Raw genomic sequence first — 25,323 nt, 5'->3', positions numbered from 1 at the left:
AACCACCAAGAAACACATGATGTCCAAATAGAAACCACCAAGAAACACATGATGGACAAATAGAAACCACCAAGAAACACATGATGGACAAATAGAAACCACCAAGAAACACATGATGTCCAATTAGAAACCACCAAGAAACACATGATGTCCAAATAGAAACCACCAAGAAACACATGATGGACAAATAGAAACCACCAAGAAACACATGATGTCCAATTAGAAACCACCAAGAAACACATGATGGACAAATAGAAACCACCAAGAAACACATGATGGACAAATAGAAACCACCAAGAAACACATGATGTCCAAATAGAAACCACCAAGAAACACATGATGGACAAATAGAAACCACCAAGAAACACATGATGTCCAAATAGAAACCACCAAGAAACACATGATGTCCAAATAGAAACCACCAAGAAACACATGATGTCCAAATAGAAACCACCAAGAAACACATGATGTCCAAATAGAAACCACCAAGAAACACATGATGGACAAATAGAAACCACCAAGAAACACATGATGTCCAATTAGAAACCACCAAGAAACACATGATGGACAAATAGAAACCACCAAGAAACACATGATGTCCAATTAGAAACCACCAAGAAACACATGATGGACAAAGAAACCACCAAGAAACACATGATGAAACCACCAAGAAACACATGATGGACAAATAGAAACCACCAAGAAACACATGATGTCCAAATAGAAACCACCAAGAAACACATGATGGACAAATAGAAACCACCAAGAAACACATGATGTCCAAATAGAAACCATCAAGAAACACATGATGGACAAATAGAAACCACCAAGAAACACATGATGTCCAATTAGAAACCACCAAGAAACACATGATGTCCAAATAGAAACCACCAAGAAACACATGATGGACAAATAGAAACCACCAAGAAACACATTATGTAATTATATAATCAGGACCGAGAGGGTGTGGTATATGGCCAATATTCCACAGTTAAGGGCTGTTCTTAGGTGCAACACAACGTGGAGTGCCTGGACACAACCATTAGCCTTTGTATATTAGCCATATAACACAAACCCCCGAGGTGCCTTATTGCTATTATAATTACCAATGTAATTAGAGCAGTAAAAATACATTTTTGTCATACCCGTGGTATACGGTCTGATATACCACGGCTTTCGGCCAATCAGCATTCAGGGCTCGAACCGTTTAGTTAATCACATGTATGGATAAAACAGAACAAATAAAGACATTGTATAAAACCCACAAACTTTTCAGACAAAACCTAAACAAGTCGATGGACACAAACTTTCACAAACCATCATCGATAGACTTTAATGAATTCCATTTCTCACCTGAAAGCCAGTTCTGAAAACACACACCAAATTAATTAGGCACGTTAATAAAAATGTTAATTCCTTTCACATTTTATGAAGTGTGTAATTCTCTTCCCGCATGAGACTGTTTTTAATTACATGAATCTTTGCCAAGGTTCAATAAAAACACATTGAAGCAGCTCCTTTGAAGTCAGAATGTTTTATTTAATAAAAAATGTTGACTTTGATGAATAATTAATTCATGGATGAATGAATATGGAAGCAGAACCCTTTAGAGGGAGCAGGAATGTTATGCTGTTTCATTCTGTAATGAATTGATTGATTTAAAAAAAAAAGTGTAGCAGAAATCCACTCATCAGGGATCCACTCATCAGGGATCCACTCATCAGGGATAATGAAGATTAAAGACACACACGTATACAGATGAAATCAAAAGCCTACTTAACAGCCCAAATAACTTAATCATGTATTAATCTGATTGATATTTAATCACAGAACATAATTATAATCAATAGTAGATCACTACACACTGACAAAATAAAAAATGAAATATCTTTCTAGTCATCAAACTCAAAACATAAAAGGTTCTTCGTTCCTTTTCTGACAGAAGTGGAAACTATCTTGGCGTGAAAGAAATAGAATGTTGGAGAAGGAAAAAGAGCTACTTAAAACAATTTGAGACCATCATACTCTGTTACTATACTTGTCTATTATCCTTTATTTATGTTGAGTGACAAGAAAATACCTAGCAGGCACAATACTGCCACCTAGTGGTCATATTTCAGATCAGTGGAGAGAGGAACTTTTATTTTTATTTTAACCTTTATTTAACTTGGCAAGTCAGTTAAGAACAAATTCTTATTTACAATGACAGTGTGTTAACTGCCTTGTTCGGGGGCAGAACGACATATCTCTACCTTGTCAGCTAAAGGAGACAAGGAGAGGATTCCACTGTAGACTATTACTATTACTAGTTACCTTGCAGACGGTCTCCAGCGCGTACAGAGCAGATGGGTGCCTGGGAGACAGCTCTCACTGCACACTGGTGGTAGGGGTGGGGGTGGGGGGCTACTGGGTGCCTGGGAGACAGCTCTCACTGCACACTGGTGGTGGGGGCTACATGGGTGCCTGGGAGACAGCTCTCACTGCACACTGGTGGTGGGGGGGCTACATGGGTGCCTGGGAGACAGCTCTCACTGCACACTGGTGGTGGGGGGCTACATGGGTGCCTGGAAGACAGCTCTCACTGCACACTGGTGGTGGGGGCTACATGGGTGCCTGGGAGATAGCTCTCACTGCACACTGGTGGTGGGGGGCTACATGGGTGCCTGGGAGATAGCTCTCACTGCACACTGGTGGTGGGGGGCTACATGGGTGCCTGGGAGATAGCTCTCACTGCACACTGGTGGTGGGGGCTACATGGGTGCCTGGGAGATAGCTCTCACTGCACACTGGTGGTAGGGGTGGGGGGCTACATGGGTGCCTGGAAGACAGCTCTCACTGCACACTGGTGGGGGGGGCTACATGGGTGCCTGGGAGGCGGCTCTCTCTGCACACTGATTGGGGGCGGGAGGGGCTATAAGGGCGACGGTGAGGGGGAATAGCAAACTTTTATACGCCCATATTTACAGTATACACACACATTTATACATCCACATCTATACACCTACGTTTATACACCCACATCTATACACCTACGTTTATAGACCCACATCTATACACCTACGTTTATAGACCCACATCTATACACCTACGTTTATACACCCACATCTATACACCTACGTTTATAGACCCACATCTATACACCTACGTTTATACACCCACATGTATTGCTTATTTGCTCTCCAATGTTTTACACTTTAGCTTTTGCAGTAGTGAAATATGTTAATGACCTTTTGTGACTCAAAGTTACAGAATATTGTATTCTCGTCCGGTGTGAGCTCTGTTCCTGCGGGGGCTGATTAGTCGACCACAGCCTGAACGCTCCCAGCTGACCAGATGAGGGGGATGGAGGGACGGAGGGATGGAAGGATGGAAGGAAGGAGGGAGAGATGGGGAGATGTAGGGATGGAGGGATGGAGGGATGGAAGGAAGGAAGGAAGGAGGGAGAGATGGGGAGATGTAGGGAAGGAGGGATGGAAGGATGGAAGGAAGGAGGGAGAGATGGGGAGATGTAGGGATGGAGGGATGGAGGGATGGAAGGAAGGAGGGAGAGATGGGGAGATGTAGGGAAGGAGGGATGGAAGGATGGAAGGAAGGAGGGAGAGATGGGGAGATGTAGGGAAGGAGGGATGGAAGGAAGGAGGGAGAGATGGGGAGATGTAGGGAAGGAGGGATGGAAGGAAGGAGGGAGAGATGGGGAGATGTAGGGAAGGAGGGATGGAAGGAAGGAGGGAGAGATGGGGAGATGTAGGGAAGGAGGGATGGAAGGAAGGAGGGAGAGATGGGGAGATGTAGGGAAGGAGGGATGGAAGGAAGGGGGAGAGATGGGGAGATGTAGGGAAGGAGGGATGGAAGGAAGGAGGGAGAGATGGGGAGATGTAGGGAAGGAGGGATGGAAGGAAGGAGGGAGAGATGGGGAGATGTAGGGAAGGAGGGATGGAAGGAAGGAGGGAGAGATAGGGAGATGGAGGGAAGGAGGGAGAGATGGGGAGATGTAGGGATGGAAGGAAGGAGGGATGGAAGGATGGAAGGAAGGAGGGAGAGATGGGGAGATGTAGGGAAGGAGGGATGGAAGGAAGGAGGGAGAGATGGGGAGATGTAGGGAAGGAGGGATGGAAGGATGGAAGGAAGGAGGGAGAGATGGGGAGATGTAGGGAAGGAGGGATGGAAGGAAGGAGGGAGAGATGGGGAGATGTAGGGAAGGAGGGATGGAAGGAAGGAGGGAGAGATGGGGAGATGTAGGGAAGGAGGGATGGAAGGAAGGGGGAGAGATGGGGAGATGTAGGGAAGGAGGGATGGAAGGAAGGAGGGAGAGATGGGGAGATGTAGGGAAGGAGGGATGGAAGGAAGGAGGGAGAGATGGGGAGATGTAGGGAAGGAGGGATGGAAGGAAGGAGGGAGAGATAGGGAGATGGAGGGAAGGAGGGAGAGATGGGGAGATGTAGGGATGGAAGGAAGGAGGGAGAGATGGGGAGATGTAGGGAAGGAGGGATGGAAGGAAGGAGGGAGAGATGGGGAGATGTAGGGAAGGAGGGATGGAAGGAAGGAGGGAGAGATAGGGAGATGGAGGGAAGGAGGGAGAGATGGGGAGATGTAGGGATGGAAGGAAGGAGGGAGAGATGGGGAGATGTAGGGAAGGAGGTAAGAAAGGGAGTGGATATTGAGAAAGATAGTATATAGTCAGGGGACCTTGACAAAGAAAACAATAAACATAAGGAAACCGGTAGCGAAGTTTCCGTCTCTACCTGTGTGTACAATGCCTTGCAAAGGTATTCATCCCCCTTGGCGTTTTTCCTATTTTGTTGCATTACAACCTGTAATTTAAATATATATTTATTTGGATTTCATGTAATGGACATACACAAAATAGTCCAAATTGGTGAAGTGAAATGAATAAAAAAAATAAATTAAAAAGTGGTGTGAAAGTGGTGTGTGCATAATGTATGTATTCACCCCCTACGCTATGAAGCCCCTAAATAAGATCTGGTGCAACAAATTACCTTCAGAAGAAACATTATTAGTTAAATAAAGTCCACCTGTGTGCAGTCTAAGTGTCACATGATCTGTCACATATTCTCAGTATATATACACCTGCTCTGAAAGGTCCCAGAGTCTGCAAAACCACTAAGCAAGGGTTCCCAATGAGCTCTTGTGGTTGCAAATATAACACATAGACAAATGCATAAGATGTATAGAATAGCTGAACACTAAAAACAGACTACATGAAGGGGAGGTGACATAGCTGCCAGGATAGCTGGACATACCAAGGCCGGAGGGATATACAAAGGAGGGGGTCAGCCAAATGACCAACTGATGGATTGCAGGCATCAATCACATCACAGGGGAAACACAAGTCTGTTTGATCTTAGACAACCATGTGAAGAGAAGGCGACCAGGGCAGCTGAACACACTAAAAACTAGAGATAAAGGACACATAAAAAGGGGACACATGGAGTTAATTACAGGGTCTGAGCACAGGCCACAGGAAGGGGGGATGTATATTATCTTTAGGTCAAAGGAAGGGTCTTGACGTCATTATAATCTGGCCGAAAGCAGATGTGGATATTATTGGGCTGAACAAGCAGGATGCACAGATTGGGATGTAACTTAATTTGCATATGGGTGGGACTTATATGGTGTGTATAACTCAGAGCGAGTGCTCTGAAAAAGGGTGGGTCCCGCGGGGCTCTCCGGCTTGTGATACTGCTGTATTAAAAGTCTATATTGATTTTCACAAAGTTCTTCATTGTGTCATATTTGAACCGATTGGCCACTACACTCTCCAAACAGGTCAGGGGCAAAGTTGTGGAGATGTACAGATCAGGGTTGGGTTTGAAATAAAATATCCCAAACTCTGAAAATCCCACGGAGCACCATTAAATCCATTATTAAAAAATGGAAAGAATATGATACCACAACAAACCTGCCAAGAGAAAGCCGCCCACCAAAACTCACGGACCAGGCAATGAGGGCATTAATTAAAACCTCTCTAGGGTATGTGGGACGAGTCCCACCTGGCCATCATCCAGTGAGATTGCAGAGTTGCCAAATTAAAATACAGAAATACTCATTATAGAAATTCAGAAAAGATACAACCTATAAGTTGTATAGGTTTAAAGATGAACTTCTTGTGAATCCAACCACGGTGTCAGATTTTAAAAATGCTTTATGGCGAAAGCATACCTTATGATTATTTGAGAACATCGCCCAGCAGACAATTAATTCCAAACAGTAACCAGCCAAGTAGAAGAGTTACACAAGTCAGAAATAGAGATAAAATGAATCACTTACCTTTGATGATCTTCATATGGTTGCACTCAGAAGACATTAATTTATTCAATAAATGTTCCTTTTGTTCAATAAAGTCTCTCTTTATATCCAAAAATCTCTGTTTTGTTTGCAAGTTTTATTCAGTAATCCACAGGATCAAACACAGTCACAACAGGCAGACAAAAAAATCCAAATTGTATCCGTAAAATTAATAAAAACATGTCAAACGATGTTTATATTCAATCGTTAGGTTGTTTTTAGCCTAAATAATCGATAATATTTCAACCGGACAATAACGTTGTCAATATAAAAGGTAAACAAGAAAGGCACTCTCTCAGTCGCGCGCATGAAAAAGCTCTGTGACAATGCAGGGTCCACTCATTCAGACTGCTCTTACTCCCTCATTTTTCAGAATACAAGTCTGAAACAATTTCTAAAGACTGTTGACATCTAGTGGAAGGAATAGAAACTGCAATTTGAGTCCTACGTCAATGGATACTGTAATGGCATTGAATAGAAAACTACAAAACCCCCAAAAAATCCTACTTCCTGAATGGATTCTTCTCAGGTTTTCACCTGCCAAATCAGTTCTGTTATACTCACAGACACTATTCTAACAGTTTTGGAAACGTTAGAGTGTTTTCTATCCAAATCTACAAATTATATTGCATATCATATCTTCTGGGCCCGAGTAGCAGGCAGTTTAATTTGGGCATGTTTTTCATCCAAATTCCGAATGCTGCCCCCTACCCTAGAGAAGTTAATCAGAGAGGCAACAAAGAGACCAAAGATAACCCTGAAGGAGCTGCAAAGCTCCACAGTGTATCTGTCCATAGGACCAATTTAAGCCGTACACCACAGCGCTGGGCTTTATGGAAGAGTGGCCAGAAAAAGCCATTGCTTAAAGACAAAAAAAAGCAAACATGTTCGGTGTCTGCCAAAAGGCGTGTGGGAAACTCCCCAAACATTTGGAAGAAGGTACACTGGTCAGATGAGACTAAAATTTACCTGTTTGGCTATTAAGGAAAACGCTATGTCTGGCGCAAACCCAACACCTCTCATCACACGAGAAAACCAACCCACAGTGAAGCATGGTGGTGGCAGCATCATGCTGTTGAAATGTTTTTCATCGGCAGGGACTGGGAAATTGGTCCGATATCGAAGGAATGATGGAGGGAGCTACAGTAAATACAGGGAAATTCTTGAGGGAAACCTGTTTCAGTCTTCCAGAGATTTGAGACGGGGACGGAGGTTCAACTTCCAGCAGGACAATGACCCGAAGCATACTGCTAAAGCAACACTCGAGTGGTTTACACATTTAAATGTCTTGGAATTGTCACATCTGCTCCTGCTACGCGCTCTGGTGTTCATCATACTCAGTCCTGACACTTCCACTCTGCCAGATCGTAATCTCTGCTCAGTCAGTTCATGATTTTAGCCATTTATGATTACTCAAGATCCTGTTAGTCTGCTGTGCCTGTTTCCCTGCCTGACAACATTTATCCTCTTATTGCAGTTACCGCTCTGTCTCTGGCTCCTGTTCCACATCTCACCATCCAACTATCTTGATCTGGATTTTACTCACCACCACTTCCTTGGATTCCCCTCAGGACCTGTTTACCCTGTTCTACTCAGCCAACTCCAACCTCAGTCTCCACATCTCACCACCACTACATTGGATTCCCCTCAGGACCTATTTACCCTGTTCTACTCAGCCAACTCCAACCTCAGTCTCCACATCTCACCCCCACTACCTTGGATTCCCCTCAGGACCTGTTTACCCTGTTCTACTAAGACAACTCCAACCTCAGTCTCCACATCTCACCCCCACTACCTTGGATTCCCCTCAGGACCTGTTTATCCTGTTCTACTCAGCCAACTCCAACCTCAGTCTCCACATCTGGTTTTGTCTGCAACTCATCCAAGCTTCCCCGGATCTGCACTCCATATCTCCCTGTGTAACAATAAATATTTTGGTTATTTTATCCCTGTTTCCTCATATGAGTCTGCTCTTGGGTCCCCCTGTGTCGCTCCGCATAACATGAATGGCCTAGTCAAAGCCTAGACCTCGATCCAATTGAGAATCTGTGGAATGACTTAAAGATTGCTGTAGACCAGCGGAACCCATCCAACTTGAAGGATCTGGAGCACTGCAAAAGGTGGCTCTACAAAGTATTGACTTTGGGGGGTGAATAGTACCTTCAAGTTTTCTGTTTTTTTTTGTCTTATTTCTTGTTTGTTTCACAATAAAACATACTTTGCATCTTCAAAGTGGTAGACATGTTGTGTAAATCAAATGATACAACCCCCCAAAATAAATTTTAATTCCAGGTTGTAAGACAACAAAACAAAAATGCCAAGGGGGGGTGAATACTTTCACACGCCACTGTATGTATATATATATATATATATATATATATATGTGTGTGTGTGTGTGTGTGTGTGTGTGTGTGTGTGTGTGTGTGTGTGTGTGTGTGTGTGTGTGTGTGTGTGTGTGTGTGTGTGTGTGTGTGTGTGAATATATCCCACCAATGAAAGGTCCTCTCTGCAGTAGGCCATGAAGGGCCATACATGGGAGCAGGTAGACATCGTTGGACAACCACCCCATTCTAACGATGTATTTCACCACTTCATTCTGTCCACCAGAGGGAGCAAGTAGACCTCGTTGGACAACCACCCCATTCTAACGATGTATTTCACCACTTCATTCTGTCCACCAGAGGGAGCAAGTAGACCTCGTTGGACAACCACCCCATTCTAACGATGTATTTCACCACTTCATTCTGTCCACCAGAGGGAGCAGGTAGACCTCGTTGGACAACCACCCCATTCTAACGATGTATTTCACCACTTCATTCTGTCCACCAGAGGGAGCAGGTAGACGTCGTTGGACAACCACCCCATTCTAACGATGTATTTCACCACTTCATTCTGTCCACCAGAGGGAGCAGGTAGACCTCGTTGGACAACCACCCCATTCTAACGATGTATTTCACCACTTCATTCTGTCCACCAGAGGGAGCAAGTAGACCTCGTTGGACAACCACCCCATTCTAACGATGTATTTCACCACTTCATTCTGTCCACCAGAGGGAGCAGGTAGACCTCGTTGGACAACCACCCCATTCTAACGATGTATTTCACCACTTCATTCTGTCCACCAGAGGGAGCAGGTAGACGTCGTTGGACAACCACCCCATTCTAACGATGTATTTCACCACTTCATTCTGTCCACCAGAGGGAGCAGGTAGACCTCGTTGGACAACCACCCCATTCTAACGATGTATTTCACCACTTCATTCTGTCCACCAGAGGGAGCAGGTAGACCTCGTTGGACAACCACCCCATTCTAACGATGTATTTCACCACTTCATTCTGTCCACCAGAGGGAGCAGGTAGACGTCGTTGGACAACCACCCCATTATAACGATGTATTTCACCACTTCATTCTGTCCACCAGAGGGAGCAAGTAGACCTCGTTGGACAACCACCCCATTCTAACGATGTATTTCACCACTTCATTCTGTCCACCAGAGGGAGCAAGTAGACCTCGTTGGACAACCACCCCATTCTAACGATGTATTTCACCACTTCATTCTGTCCACCAGAGGGAGCAGGTAGACCTCGTTGGACAACCACCCCATTCTAACGATGTATTTCACCACTTCATTCTGTCCACCAGAGGGAGCAGGTAGACCTCGTTGGACAACCACCCCATTCTAACGATGTATTTCACCACTTCATTCTGTCCACCAGAGGGAGCAGGTAGACCTCGTTGGACAACCACCCCATTCTAACGATGTATTTCACCACTTCATTCTGTCCACCAGAGGGAGCAGGTAGACCTCGTTGGACAACCACCCCATTCTAACGATGTATTTCACCACTTCATTCTGTCCACCAGAGGGAGCAGGTAGACCTCGTTGGACAACCACCCCATTCTAACGATGTATTTCACCACTTCATTCTGTCCACCAGAGGGAGCAGGTAGACCTCGTTGGACAACCACCCCATTATAACGATGTATTTCACCACTTCATTCTGTCCACCAGAGGGAGCAAGTAGACGTCGTTGGACAACCACCCCATTCTAACGATGTATTTCACCACTTCATTTTGTCCACCAGAGGGAGCAGGTAGACGTCGTTGGACAACCACCCCATTCTAACGATGTATTTCACCACTTCATTCTGTCCACCAGAGGGAGCAGATAGACCTCGTTGGACAACCACCCCATTCTAACGATGTATTTCACCACTTCATTCTGTCCACCAGAGGGAGCAGGTAGACGTCGTTGGACAACCACCCCATTCTAACGATGTATTTCACCACTTCATTCTGTCCACCAGAGGGAGCAGATAGACCTCGTTGGACAACCACCCCATTCTAACGATGTATTTCACCACTTCATTCTGTCCACCAGAGGGAGCAGGTAGACCTCGTTGGACAACCACCCCATTCTAACGATGTATTTCACCACTTCATTTTGTCCACCAGAGGGAGCAGGTAGACCTCGTTGGACAACCACCCCATAATATAATAATATAATAATATATGCCATTTAGCAGACGCTTTTATCCAAAGCGACTTACAGTCATGTGTGCATACATTCTACGTATGGTAGACCTCGTTGGACAACCACCATCACCAGAGCAGAGGACTGCTTGATCTCAACCCACAATCCTATGCAGCTCTGTGGAGTGGTTGTGAATGGGCCTTTAAATATATATATATATCTAGACCCTTGTGGCTGTCCTTCGTCTCTACCTCTCTCAGTTCAATTCACTTCAAAGGGCTTTATTGGCATGGGAAACATTGCCAAAGCAAGATGAATATATAAGAAACAAAAGTGAAATAAAATAAGAAAATGAACAGTAATCATTACACTCACAAAAGTTTCAAAGGAATGGAGACATTTCAAATGTCATACTATGTATTTATGTAACTAGTTAAAGTACAAAAGGGAAAATAAATAAACATAAATATGGGTTGTATTTACAACAGTGTTTGTTCTTCACTGGTTGCCCTTTTCTTGTTGCAACAGGTCACATATCTTGCTGCTATGATGGCACACAGTATTTGGTATTTCACTTACTAGATATGGGAGTTTATCAATATGTGATTTGTTTTCAAATTATATGTGGATCTGTGTAATCTGAGGGAAATATGTGTCTCTAACATGGTCATACATTTCGCAGGAGGTTAGGAAGTGCAGCTCAGTTTCCACCTCATTTTGTGGGCAGTGTGCACATAGCCTGTCTTCTCTTGAGAGCCAGGTCTGTCCACGGCGGCCTTTCTCAATAGCAAAGCAATGCTCACTGAGTCTGTACCTAGTCAAAGCTTTCCTTAAGTTTGGGTCAGTCACAGTGGTCAGGTATTCTACCTCTGTGTACTCTCTGTTTAGGGCCAAATAGCATTCTAGTTTGCTCAGCTTTTTTGTTAATTATTTCCATAGTCTATCGGTAAATAGCCCACCCATTTTTACCTACCTCATCCCCATACTGTTTTTATTTATTTACTTTTCTGCTCTTTTGCACATCAATATCTCTACCTGTACATGACCATCTGATCATTTATCACTCCAGTGTTAATCTGCAAAATTGTAATGATTCGCCTACCTCCTCATGCCTTTTGCACACATTGTATATAGACTCTTTTTTTTCTTTTTTCTACTGTGTTATTGACTTGTTTATTGTTTACTCCATGTGTAACTCTGTGTTGTCTGTTCACACTGCTATGCTTTATCTTGGCCAGGTCGCCGTTGCAAATGAGAACTTGTTCTCAACGAGCCTACCTGGTTAAATAAAGGTGAAATAAAATAAAAATTATCTTTTTGTTTTCTCATGATTTGGTTGGGTCTAATTGTGTTGCTGTTCTGGGGCCTTTCTCTCTTTCTCTCTCTCTCTTTCTCGCTTTCTCTCTCCTCTCTATCTCTCTTTCTCTCAACTCTCTATCTCTCTTTCTCTCTCTCTCGCTCTACCTCTGTTTTATAGTGGTCTCTGTGAAGCTGTAGGTTAACGTAAATGTTTGACATGTGGCAGGGGTGGCAAGGGGTGGTATGGGAGGGATGGCAAGGGGTCAGAGGTTGCAGGTTGGTGATGAGACACGAGAGTGTCAGAGACATAAATATTGATGACCTCCAAACTATTTCACCCTGTGTCCTGTAGGTGTCAGTCACAGTTGTTTTTCTCCCTCTCCCTCTTTCTTTCCCTCTCACTGTCCCTCTTCCTCTCCTTCTCACTGTACCTGTCCCTCTTCATCTTCCTCTCCCTCTTACTGTCCCTCTTCCTCTCCCTCTCACTGTCCGTCTTCCTCTCCCTCTCACTGTACCTGTCCCTATTCATCTTCCTCTCCCTCTTACTGTCCCTCTTCCTCTCCTTTCCCTCTTCCTCTTCCTGTCCCTGTCCTCTCCCTCTCCCTCTATCTCTTCCTCTCACTGCCCCTCTCACTCTCAATCCATATCTGCACCTGCATATCTTGGCACAAAGCCTCACACATCTCAATTGAGCTTCTCTGTGGACACACACACACACACACACACACAGACACACACACACACACACACACACACACACACACACACACACACACACACACACACACACACACACACACACACACACACACACACACACACACACACACACACACACACACACACACACACACACACACACACACAGAGAGAAACACACACACACAGAAACACACGCGTGTTTGTTTTTTCCCACTGATTATCTCTCTGATATCTAGTGGAAGCAATGCTGCTGAATGCCCTTTCCCCTGACAGCGCTCAGTCTGTCTACTCTGTCTGCCTTTCACAACACGGACTCTCTGCAACTCTCCCTCTCTATCTCACTACAGAGAGATTACTTTCATTTCATTGTACAATGTACATTTACGGAATGTAGAAATAGTAAAAACTGCATAGTGTTAAATCATATGAATGTGAATCGGTATCTTCTCACCTCTTATCTGTTTAGTGGTCTCCATGCAGTCTGATATTACACGACTAGGTACTTTCCTGCAGTTCAGCATTTTGTGTCATGACAATGAGGGCTTCTATTGGAGTGTGATAGTCATCAAGCACTGCTCTTTGGTTCTGTGTGTGTCCCACGGATTGGCCTCGCCTGCTGTCAATCATCTGATTTAACCAGTGATGCAGATGTGATTACCTTCATAAGGCGGGTCGTCTACCTATCTGACACACATCACAGGGAGCCCTCCTCTCTAACATAAACTATATATAGTGTCACTCTCTCACCCACTCTCAGTCTACATGCCAGCCAGGTAAGTTGTCCTTGGCTTTATCCACATTGCGGTAACAGTCTTTTGGGATATCCCAATTTGCATCATCTGTTCCATCTCCCATCGGCATGGAGCAACAGTGGATACTGCGGAGGGCACCTCCACAGACACCTAGCAGGATATGTATCTTCTGGGTCCTGACACTGTGTCAGGCAGCCAACAGAACACATCTGTGGGTTCTGCTCAGCCTCCTGGTGCTCTACCCCACCTCTCTGGCTACAGCTGGTGGGTCCGGATCCAGGGTTGGGGCTGGTCTGGGGCTAGGGTGTGTGAGTCTGGGTGACAGTGAGCTGCCTGAGCTGCAGTCTGAGGGGGACATAGTGATAGGTGGTCTGTTCCCACTCCACTACCTGGCCCTGGAGCCAGAGCACAGCTACAGGACAAAGCCCCAACACACACAGTGCAACGGGTGAGTGAAGCAACGGGTTCTGCTTGGAATAGTGGAGGATTGTTACGACGGGATGTTCATTTCTCCTGTTGAGAACGTTTTTTATCTAGCCGAGAGCACAGAATTAATATATTACAGTCTTCCTGCTGTTCTTAACCTTTCTCACTCTGTCTCCCTCTCTGCCTCTCTCTCTGTCTCCCTCTCTCTCTCTCCCATTCTGCCTCGCTCTCTGTCTCCCTCTCTCTGTCTCCCTCTCTGCCTCTCTCTCTGTCTCCCTCTCTCTGTCTCCCTCTCTCTTTCTCCCTCTCTGCCTCTCTCTCTGTCTCCCTCTCTCTCTCTCCCTTTCTGCCTCGCTCTCTTGCCTTACTCTCTGCCTCGCTCTCTGCCCCTCTCTCTTTCTCCCTCTCATTCTACCTCTCTGTCTCTCTCTCTGTATCTCTCTGTATCTCTCTGTATCTCTCTCTCTCTCTCTCTCTCTGCCTCTCTCTCTGTCGCCCTCTCCCTGTCTGTCTCTCTCTCTCTGTCTCTCTCTGCCTGCCTCTCTGTGTAGTTTTGACCACAGAGCCTTCCGTTGGATGATGACCATGGTGTTTACGGTGGATGAGATTAACCGTAACTCCACCTTACTGCCAGGTGTGAGGCTGGGCTACAGAATCTTGGACAGCTGTGACCACGTCCACACCAGCCTGAGAGGGGCGCTCTCCGTGGTCACTGGGAAGAGGACTGAGGAGCACATAGTGAAGGGGGTGGAGGAGAGGATGCCTGGGTGCCTGGCTGGAGCCCCTGTACCTGCTGTCGTCGGGCTAGCCTCCTCCACCCCTACAGGGGCTGTGGCTCACACCCTAGGCCCCTTCAATATCCCACTGGTGAGAGAGAGACAGAGACAGAGATAGATAGTTTAACATGTATAATATATTTTTTTTCTCCACAGGTGAGCTACTTTGCGACCTGTACCTGTCTGACAGATAAACTCTCCTACCCCTCATTCCTGCGGACTGTGCCCAGTGACCTGTTCCAGGTGTGAAGGACGATGATAATTTTTCTTGACATAAGTAGTGCAAAAGCAATGTGTGAAGTGGACTTTTATGTCTTCATGTATTGCTCAGTTTACAAAACTCCAGTTAAATAATCACCTCCTTAAAATGCAAATTGCTAAAGTAAAAATATCAAATTTAATTACAGTGCCAGATTAAAATGCGGTTTATGGTAAATGTTTCTCTCAAAACATTGCTTTTGCTGCTATGAAAATGTCCCATCATAATTTGTCTTATGCCATGCTCTCTGTCTAATCCTTCTTTATCTCATCCTAGGTTCGGGGTTTAGTCCAGTTGGTGAGCCACTTCGGCTGGCGCTGGGTTGGCATCCTGGGCACCTCCGATGACTACAGTCGCTATGGCATCCAGGCCTTTACCCAGCAGCTGAAAGACCAGGGAGGCTGCCTGGCATTCCACCTTACCATCCCCAATTCACCCTCCCCAGCTGGGCTACGTGCCATGGCTGACACCCTGCAGAGCTCCAGGGCTCGCGTGGTGGTAGCCTTCGCTACAGAGGGCCAGCTGCTGGAGTTTCTCTCTGAGGTGAGTTCTCCTCTTTAAAATATTCTGTCAGGTATTTACTTGATTTGGATTAATTCATCTTCCTTTCTTCTAGTTTTATTGTGCTAAATAAAACCAGGTAGAAACTCTCTGAGAACGTGGATAAGCAACGTACCAACGGTATAATTCCTCGTTCTCAGCTGGCAGCGAGAAACATTACAGGGTTCCAGTGGGTTGCCAGCGAGGCCTGGGTTACGGCCAGCCTGCTCACCTCCCCTCAGCTCCACCCACTGCTACAGGGCACCCTGGGCTTCTCCTTCCCAGGAGTCAGTATCCCTGGCCTGGGGGACTTCCTGCTGAAGGTCAGGCCCTCTCCCACACCGGGGTCTGAGTTCATCAATATGTTCTGGGAGGAACTGTTTGGCTGCAAGTTGGATTTTGGGGTGGGCAGCAGCTCAAAGAGTTCTGGGCTGACTGCTATGTGTACTGGTTCAGAAGACCTGAGGGACACAGAGAGCAGCTACTCTGACGTGTCACGGGTCAGGATCTCCTATAACGTGTATAAGGCAGTGTATGCTATAGCCCACGCAATACACCAGCTGCTACAGTGTGACTCTACTGGACATGGACAAGCTCAGGAGAAGTGTAACAACAGCACATATTTTACACCCAGACAGGTAGGATGTGTGTGTGTGTGTGTGTGTGTGTGTGTGTGTGTGTGTGTGTGTGTGTGTGTGTGTGTGTGTGTGTGTGTGTGTGTGTGTGTGTGTGTGTGTGTGTGTGTGTGTGCGTGCGTGCGTGCGTGCGTGCGTGCGTGCGTGCGTGCGTGCGTGCGTGCGTGCGTGTGTGTGTGTGTGTGTGTGTGTGTGTGTGTATGTGTGTGTGTATGTGTGTGTGTGTGTATGTGTGTGTATGTGTGTGTGTGTGTGTGAGAGAGAGAGAGAGAGTAAGTAAGTATGATTATTTATTCATATATTTCCAGTAATATTTAATAATCCTTCTACGTGACATGTTTTTAAGACATTTTCTCCTCCCCTCACCCTCTGGTTTCCTCCAGCTCTTACACCACCTGAAGAGGGTGAATTTCACCAATCAGTTTGGGGAAAAGGTTCATTTTGATGCCAACGGGGAGCCAGTTCCTCTCTATGACATTATTAACTGGCAGAAGGTCAGCAGTGGAGATATCAAGTTCCAGAAGGTGGGAAGCTATGACGGCTCTGCCCCCCTCAGCCAACAATTGCAGATTGACGAGAGCGCCATCGTGTGGATAGGAGGGCAATCACAGGTGGGTTGTACTGGAAGCTGAGGTGTGGAATGGAGTAGTAACTTTCCACAAATAAGACTTAACTAGAACTAAAGTAAATGAGGGGCCTTTGTGTGGAATCAGAGTGTTCTCCCCTATGCAGTATTTAAGAGGCACAGTGGAAGACATATGTGTGTGACTGTGCCCTGTATCTCTTCCCCAGGTGCCAGTGTCTCTGTGCAGTGCCCCCTGCCCTCCAGGCAGCAGACAGGCCCGTCGTCCAGGAGAGCCTCCCTGCTGCTTCGACTGCCTGCCCTGTGCAGCTGGGGCAATCAGCAACCAGACAGGTACACACACGGTGACACAACGCACCACGATTTGAAAGTAGTGCTCTTATTTCTATATACTTTCATGTAGACCAATGTGTGTGTGCATTGTGTCCTCCCATGCAGGTTCTGTAGACTGCACTAGATGTCCTGAGTTCTACTGGTCAGACAGAGACAGGGTGAAGTGCGTCGCTGGGATAGAAGACTTCCTGTCCTTCTATGACACCATGGGAATCATCCTGGTGTCAATCTCCCTGCTGGGTGTTGCCTCGACAACCACCGTCACAGCCATCTTCCACCGTTTCCGGGCCACACCCATTGTCAAGGCCAACAACTCAGAGCTGAGCTTCCTGCTTCTTCTGTCACTCAAGCTTTGCTTCTTGTGCTCGCTGCTGTTCATTGGGCGTCCCTCTGCGTGGTCGTGTGGGCTACGCCAGGCAGCGTTTGGGGTTAGCTTCGTGCTCTGCCTCTCCTGCCTCCTGGTCAAGACCATAGTAGTGCTGCTGGCCTTCAGGGCCACTGTACCAGGCTCCAGTGCTCTGATGAAACTGTTCGGACCTTCCCAGCAGAGGACACTGATTCTCTGCTCCACCGCACCTCAGGTAGAACCGTTGAACTCATTAAACAGTAGTCCTACTAAATAATATTTTGATGTTTGTCATGTTGGTCAGCCACATGATACTTGTTGTTCCACTCCTTCCCCCAGGTGTGTCTCTGTGCTTGCTGGCTCTCCATGGCTCCTTCCATCCCGTTCAGGAACTCTTCGTACCAGGGTCTGACTGGCATGGTAGTGCTGGAGTGTAAGGAGCCCTGGCCCCCAGGGTTCTATTTGGTGCTGGGCTACATAGGCTTGCTGGCCTCTCTCTGTCTCCTCTTAGCCTTCCTGGGACGCAAACTCCCTGACACCTTCAATGAGGCCAAGTTCATCACCTTCAGCATGCTGATCTTCTGTGCTGTATGGATCTCCTTCGTCCCTGCCTACGTCAGCTCTCCTGGGAAGTACACTGTAGCTGTGGAGATATTTGCCATCTTAGCCTCTAGTTTTGGACTGCTGCTGTGCATCTTTGCCCCTAAATGTTACATCATCTTACTGAGACCAGAGAGGAACACTAAGAAAACACTAAGAAAGGGATGACAGGGAAACAACAGGAAAACCAGAAATGATCAAAGTTGAGACTTAAAGTTATTACATACAGTACCAGTCAGATGTTTGGACACACCTTCTCATTCTACATTGTAGAATAACAGCGAAGACATCAAAAAAACTATGAAATAACACATATGGAATCACGTAGTAACCAAAAACGTGTTAAACAAAAGCAAATATATTTTACATTTGAGATTCTTCAAAGTAGCCACCCGTTTTCTTGATGACAACGTGGCACACACTGGAATTCTCTCAACCAGCTTCATGAGTTAGTAACCTGGAATGCATTTCAATTAACAATTGTGCCTTGTTAAAAGTTCATTTGTTGAATTAATTTTCAGCACAGGAACAACTACTTAAGGACACCAATAATAAAAAGAGACTTGCTTTGGCCAAGAAATACGAGCAATTGACATTAGACCGGTGGAAATATGTCCTTTGGTCTGATGAGTCCAAATTTGAGATTTTTGGCTCCAACTGTCTTTGTGAGATGCAGAGTAAGTGAATGGATGATCTCCACATCTATGGTTACCACCATGAAGCATGGAGGAGGAGGTGTGATGATGTGGGGGTGCTTTGCTGGTGACACTGTCTGTGATTTGTTTTAAATTCAAGGCACACTTAACCAGCATGACTACCACAGCATCTGCAGCAATACACCATCCCATCTGATTTGCGCTTAGTAGAACTATCATTCGTTTTTCAACAAGACAATGACCCAACACAGCTCAAGCAGCCAACAAGTGCTCAGCATATTTGGGAACTACTTCAAGACTGTAGGAAAAGCATTCCAGGTGAAGCGAGGTGAGAGAATGCCAAGAGTGCAAAGCTGTCATCAAGGCAAGCTACTTTGAAGAATCTAAAATATTAATTATTTTTGGATTTGTTTAACACTTTTTTGATTACTACATGAATCCATGTGTTGTTTCATAGATTTGATGTTATTATTATTATTATTCTACAGTGTAGAAAATAATAGAAATTAAGAAAACCCTTGAATGAGTAGGTGTGTCCAAACTTTTGACTGGTACTGCAAGTAAAGAACAACTTAGTGTTAAGTGTTACTCATAACCACAACTCATAATGGTTGCTGCCCACTACAGTCCTTGTGATCCAGAGTGGTGCAGCAGTCAATGGAAATGCATATCAGGGCTAGAGGCGTCACTACAGACCCTGGTTTGATTACGGGCTGCATCACAACCGGCCGTGATTTGGAGACCCGTAGTGCGATGCACAATTGGCCCAGGGTGGTCCGTGTTAGGGTTTGGCTGGGTCTGTAATTGTAAATAAGAATTGGTCTTAAATGAAATGAAGTACTCTACATGGCACTAGAAACTATTTGGCTTCTTGAACAGTGTGTGTCTTAATGAACTGCTTTAGTAGGGGATGTAAGCATGAGAAGACTGCCCATCACTGGACACTGGGGTGAAGTGTTTGCAATAATGTGAATAAGTTTGGCGTATTTGTGATCTGTAATTAATAAAATGTAAAGAAAATAAAAAACAAGGTATCTAACAAATGTGGATTGACTGACCAATCATTGACAAGACACCAATATATCTGAAAATGTTTATTATATTATACTATTATAATATACACTATGATGAACTACAATATCAATTGAACACATGCACTTCAATGTTATATCAATTCATAAAGGAATAAAGCTTTTCTCCAACAACATGGAAGTGGTTCCACTCTGTAGGCTACTGCTAATCACATCATGTAGCAGGTCAAATCAGATTTTAACACTCTAGATTTGAACAATCTCTCATAACATTGGAATATCTAAAGTGAACCTGTTACATGTTTCTAGTTACAATGTTACCAATGATTAGCTGCTAAATTGTTGGTCATCTCTGTCAGAGTCGTCCTACCTAACTGTATAATAAACCATATAACTGAACGTTACAATGTTTGTTCCCCTCTATCATTTCTTAATAATGTATATCATTGGATGTCTTCTCCATAAGGTGTTTCTTGGTGTTCTTCTCTGGCCTGAACAGAATAATAAAGCATTTAGGAACAAATAATAGAAAGAACAACCCAAAGCTAGAGGTGATGATGGCAAAGATCTCCACAGCTACAGTGAACTTCCCTGGAGAGCTGACATAAGCTGGGATAAAGGTGATCCAGACTGCACAGAATATGAGCATGCTGAAGGTGATGAATTTGGCCTCATTGAAGTTATCAGGCAGCTTCCGAGCCAGAAACGCCAGCACAAAGCACAAGAGAGCCAGGAGTCCTATATAACCCAACACAGCCCAGAAACCTATAGCTGAACCCACATCACACTCTAGAATGATCTTTTCCTTGTAGGTAGTGAGGTTTTTAATGGGGAAGGGAGGGGACAGGACCAACCACAGAGTGCATATCAAAGCCTGGACAAACGTGAAGGACACTACAGTCAATCTCTGCTGTGGAGGACCAAACCATTTCATGACATTACTGCCTGGAAGTGTAGCCCTGAAGGCCATCAACACCACTATTGTTTTCCCCAGAACACAAGAGATGCAGAGGACGAAGGTGATCCCAAACGCTGTGTGACGCAGCATACAGGACCACTCAGAGGGCCGGCCAATGAAAGTAAGAGAACACAGGAAACACAGAGTCAAGGAGAAGAGCAGCAGGAAGCTCAGCTCAGAGTTGTTGGCCCTGACGATGGCCGACGTTCGGTGGTGGTAGAAGACGGTTGCCGTGGCGATGGCCAGACAAGCCCCGCCCACAGAGCAGGCGGTCAGGATGATTCCGAGAACCTCGTGGAAGGACAGGAACTCCACAGGTTTAAGGACACAGAGGTCTCTCTCAGCGTTGGGCCAGTACTCCTCAGGACAGATCAGACAGTCTGAAGAATCTGACCAGGACAAAACAACAGACATCAAATGTTAATAATAATAGATTCAGGTTTTATTTATTTACAAATACATGTCCCACAATGCTGCACTTTGTCAGTTTACAATAAAGAATGTTGAATTAATGTGCAGCTTAAATGAGATAATAAGAACATGAACATGATTGACAGACACTACCTTTGTAGTGCTGGTAATATGATATTAATATAATATATAATATAAACCACTACTTAGTAAACCAGGATAGAAATTACTACACATTTTATGACAACTGTTCCTATAGTCCTACCTGTGTTATTACTGATCTCTCCCTCTGCACATTGGATACAGTCATAACAGCATACAGGCTTTCCTTTCTGTACAGCCTTACGAGTGCCTGGGGGACAGCTCTCACTGCACACTGACACAGGTATTTGTGTACTGTTCTTTACCCAGGTGATTTCCCTCTCCATGTCAAACCTCTGGTCAGGAGGCAGGGATGCATCATAGCGCCCCACTGTCACAAACTCCATCTCCCCACTCTCCCGTCTCTGCCAGTTGACCAGCTCATAGGTGGCCACTGGGTCCCCGTTGGCATCGAAAGACACCTGGTACCCGTTACGAGAGAAGTTCACCCTCCTCAATCTCTCGGGGACCTGGGGGTTGGAAGGGCAAGGGAGAGAGAGAGGGGAAGAGGGATGGAGAGATAAATGGATAGAGGGGAAGAGAGAGATGGAGTGAGGGGAAGAGGGATGGAGAGATAGATGGATAGAGGGGAAGAGAGAGATGGAGAGAGTGAAACAGAACATTCATTTAACTCATATGTTTATCAGAAGTGTTACTTCATAACCAGCTGTAATGTCCTTCATACACGTAGTCTAAATAAACATATCAATCAGAACATTATACTCTCGTCTTGTCATTCACCTGTGTTGGCTTCACATTAATGTTTTGGTCACAGTTCACAGTGGAGTTTTCTCTCTCTTCACAAACGATGCTGTGGATGGCGTGTGCTATGGCATAAACAGCTTTATACACCATGTTAGTGACACGCAGCTGGGATGTATCTGTGTAGGGGGTCTGTAGCTGCTGTATATCCTCACTGCCATCACACACCTTCTCTTCAACCCCAACACCTGTAGAGGTCCCTACAGATAGAGAGAGAGAGAGAGAGAGAGAGAGAGAGAGAGACAGACAGACAGACAGACAGACAGACAGACAGACAGACAGACAGACAGACAGACAGACAGACAGACAGACAGACAGACAGACAGACAGACAGATATATATACAAATAGATTGATAGATAGATAGATAGATAGATAGATAGATAGATAGATAGATAGATAGATAGATAGATAGATAGATAGATAGATAGATAGATAGATAGATACCTATCCTCAGCCTACAGCCAAAGGCTCCCTCCCAGAACTCAGTGAGCAGGGGAGAGTTGGACACCTTCTGTGGGGAGAGGTCCAGGAGGAAGTCCCTGAGGCCGGGGATGACAGAGCGTTGGATGCCAAATCCGATGGCTCCGGCACACAGGCCGAAACGCAACATATCTGGATCAGTGACCCAGGTCTCACTCCCGATCCACTGGCGGGGTGGAGAGGGCAGGCGTTCCATCTCCCTCAGCAGGATCCTCATGTCCCCAATGGCTGCAAATGCAACCACCACCTGGGCTGTGGAGCTGGGGAACATGAGTATATCATATGCTTAATATGCGGATCATGTTTGTCATTCATTGGAATGTTTCAGTGAAGTGAACATGAACATTAGCATTAATCAACACTTATGATGCTTAAGATATGCAAATCATGTTGGTCTCACAGATCAGCTTTGGGAAAAGAGAAAAATTAAAACAATCGTATTTTTTATAAATATGGTCTTGCTTTTGTGTGAATGAAAAGTTCACCAGTAATCACGGATCACCTGCGGATCACGTCGGCCACCCGTTGCACTCTACTGAGTGGGTTGGTACGGTAGAAGGCTTCAGAATACTCCACACAGATGCCTTCCTCTTGTGCTGCCTTTAGGAAAGCCGCCATCCCGTTATTACCGTAGTCAGAGTCGGAACGGACCGCCCCAATCCAGGTCCAGCCGAAGTGCCTGATGAGGTGGGCCAGAGCGGCAGCCTGGAACTGATCACTGGGGATGGTTCTGAAGAAGGTTGGATACTGTTTCTTATCACTCAGACAAGCACAGGTGGAAAAGTGGCTCACCTAGTTAAAAACAGACAGTCAAAAACATGAGAAAGATCATCATGTCGGACAAACGAGTCTCAGATATTGGTTACTTCCTACTTTTTTTGTTTAGCTGTGTTGTATGATGTTAGGGAGACATTCATAATATTAATGTATTGTTTTACATTGGGCCAGATTGAAAAGGATACATATTTCTACCCGTTTCTATCTTTGTCGTTCTATTCATATTGATAATAGTATTATAAGACATACTGGTGCTGTGAAAAACATGAGTAAAAGGTGTGAAACTAATCCCTGGTCTCCCATAACAACCAAGCCTATAGTCCTCAGATCATGTTTAAATGCCTACTGAAGTTCTTCAAACTTTCTACACAAAATGTATATTCCTGAAAGAGAATATAGGAGAATACAGTTGGAATACAGGATTTATTTCCTGAAAAAGAGGAGTATGTACAGTAGAAAAACAGTAAATTAAAAGAAGCTGAATGATTTCTTTCCACATTAGTTTACCTGAGGAATGCCGAAAGGGCCGATGACGCGCAACATGCTGATGGTTGGCGTGGAGCCAGACTCGCCCACGATAGCTGTCACTGTAGCCGACCCGGAGCACTGTTCTCCGGTATCAAACATGGGGTCCAGGCCGTTAGCCAGCTGGAAGGCCACTTTCACGGCCATAGGGACCGAGGAGCAGGAGTCGTGCACTTGATAACCAAGTTTGACACCTGGTAGAAGTTCCGAACTGTTGTTTATCTCCTCAACTGCGAAGACCATGGCGCGCGAGAAGCGCAACTCACGGGAATCCAAACTGTAAATAGAAGGTAGGTGAGTGAGCACCTCTTGACAAAGTGGTAAACTCGCCTATAGAATATATGGTTATACGAGGGCAAACATCTTAATATCTAGCCATATTTCCACACAAATGCCTGCACTTTTGATATCGGTAATTGAGGAAATTGTAGTATAGCCTTCATTTTGAAAATGTGACCTTTCGTAACAGTAGGTTTTACCTACTCTCTCAGATACAAACACAATTTTATCTGTCTTAAAAACACTGTTCATCTGTCTTTAAACACACTGTTTCTCTGTCTTTAACACACTGTTTATCTGTCTTTAAACACTGTCTCAGTGTCTTTAAAACACAATTTATCTGTCTCCCCACACAGCCACAGTCCTGTCCCCTGTTCCCTCTTGCGCTCACTGACCTCCCTGTGCACTGCAGGGGCTCAGGCAGGCTGGTGTAGCTGCGATCCACAGTGTGCATGTAGTTGTGGATGGAGAAAACACCCCCGATGACAAAGTCCCCGTCCTGGGAGAACGCCGGAGGACGAGGGGTGCCTTGGAGCCTGCATCTGACAGACTCCAGCCCAGAGGCAGAGACAGAGGCAGACGAGAGCAAGGCAAGCCCACCAGCCACCACAGCTAGATGTAGTAGAACCAGACTACCAGCCAGACTTGGATCCAGAGCAGGAGCCGGAGAGAGCCTCATTCCCCTGATATGTAGAAGGTATGGAGTAATCAGCGTCACACAGACCCACATAGGTCAGGATACCTCTCTTCTCTGGGTTAAATACCCACCGTACCTCTGTGGGGATTCCTCTGGGGGCCACACTGTGGGTAATGCCATGCTAGGGAGGGAGGGGCTAGAGGCTGCTTCTTTCAGCTATAGAGAGAATATGCACCAGCATCAGAACTACATTGACTGTAATGGTTTCTATAGACATAAACATACATTAGACACACAATAACCATGAGCCTCTCTTAGTTGTCCTAGTGGTTAGAGCGTTGGACTATTAACCGAAAGGTTGCAAGATCGAATAACCGTGCTGACAAGGTAATAATCTGTCATTCTGAACTTGGCAGTTAAACCACTTTTCCTAGGCCGCCATTGAAAATATGAATTTGTTCTTAACTGACTTGCCTAGTTAAATAAAGATAAAACATATATGTATTCCCTTACTGTCCAGTCCTCTTGGCACACTGGCTCTACGCAGTATTTTTCCCACTCTCTAGTCTTCTTGGCACGCTGGCAGTACACAGTATTTCCCCTACAGTTTAGTCCATTTTGCACACTGCCA

General features: G+C 45.3%; 2 protein-coding genes across 2 annotated transcripts; one reads left to right on the top strand and one right to left on the bottom strand.

The window, feature by feature from the left end:
• The first annotated feature begins 14,522 nt into the window (after window positions 1–14,522).
• On the top strand, window positions 14,523–18,376 carry LOC118378478 (extracellular calcium-sensing receptor). The gene is made up of 8 exons (XM_035765467.2): window positions 14,523–14,828; window positions 14,894–14,980; window positions 15,273–15,539; window positions 15,698–16,174; window positions 16,555–16,782; window positions 16,964–17,087; window positions 17,193–17,668; window positions 17,773–18,376. The coding sequence occupies exons 1-8, from the start codon at window positions 14,538–14,540 to the stop codon at window positions 18,199–18,201; spliced, it is 2,379 nt and encodes a 792-aa protein (XP_035621360.1). The 5' UTR covers window positions 14,523–14,537; the 3' UTR covers window positions 18,202–18,376.
• A 1,394-nt stretch (window positions 18,377–19,770) lies between these two features.
• On the bottom strand, window positions 19,771–24,763 carry LOC118378477 (extracellular calcium-sensing receptor-like). The gene is made up of 7 exons (XM_035765466.2): window positions 24,451–24,763; window positions 23,759–24,053; window positions 22,977–23,266; window positions 22,439–22,734; window positions 21,972–22,192; window positions 21,355–21,700; window positions 19,771–21,067 (listed from the first exon to the last, which is right to left on the bottom strand). The coding sequence occupies exons 1-7, from the start codon at window positions 24,732–24,734 to the stop codon at window positions 20,151–20,153; spliced, it is 2,649 nt and encodes an 882-aa protein (XP_035621359.2). The 5' UTR covers window positions 24,735–24,763; the 3' UTR covers window positions 19,771–20,150.
• Between the last annotated feature and the right edge of the window lie 560 nt (window positions 24,764–25,323).

Source organism: Oncorhynchus keta, chromosome 1, assembly GCF_023373465.1.
Source record: "Oncorhynchus keta strain PuntledgeMale-10-30-2019 chromosome 1, Oket_V2, whole genome shotgun sequence".
NCBI classification, from domain to species: domain Eukaryota; kingdom Metazoa; phylum Chordata; class Actinopteri; order Salmoniformes; family Salmonidae; genus Oncorhynchus; species Oncorhynchus keta.
This window is presented reverse-complemented; position numbering and strand designations above follow the sequence as displayed.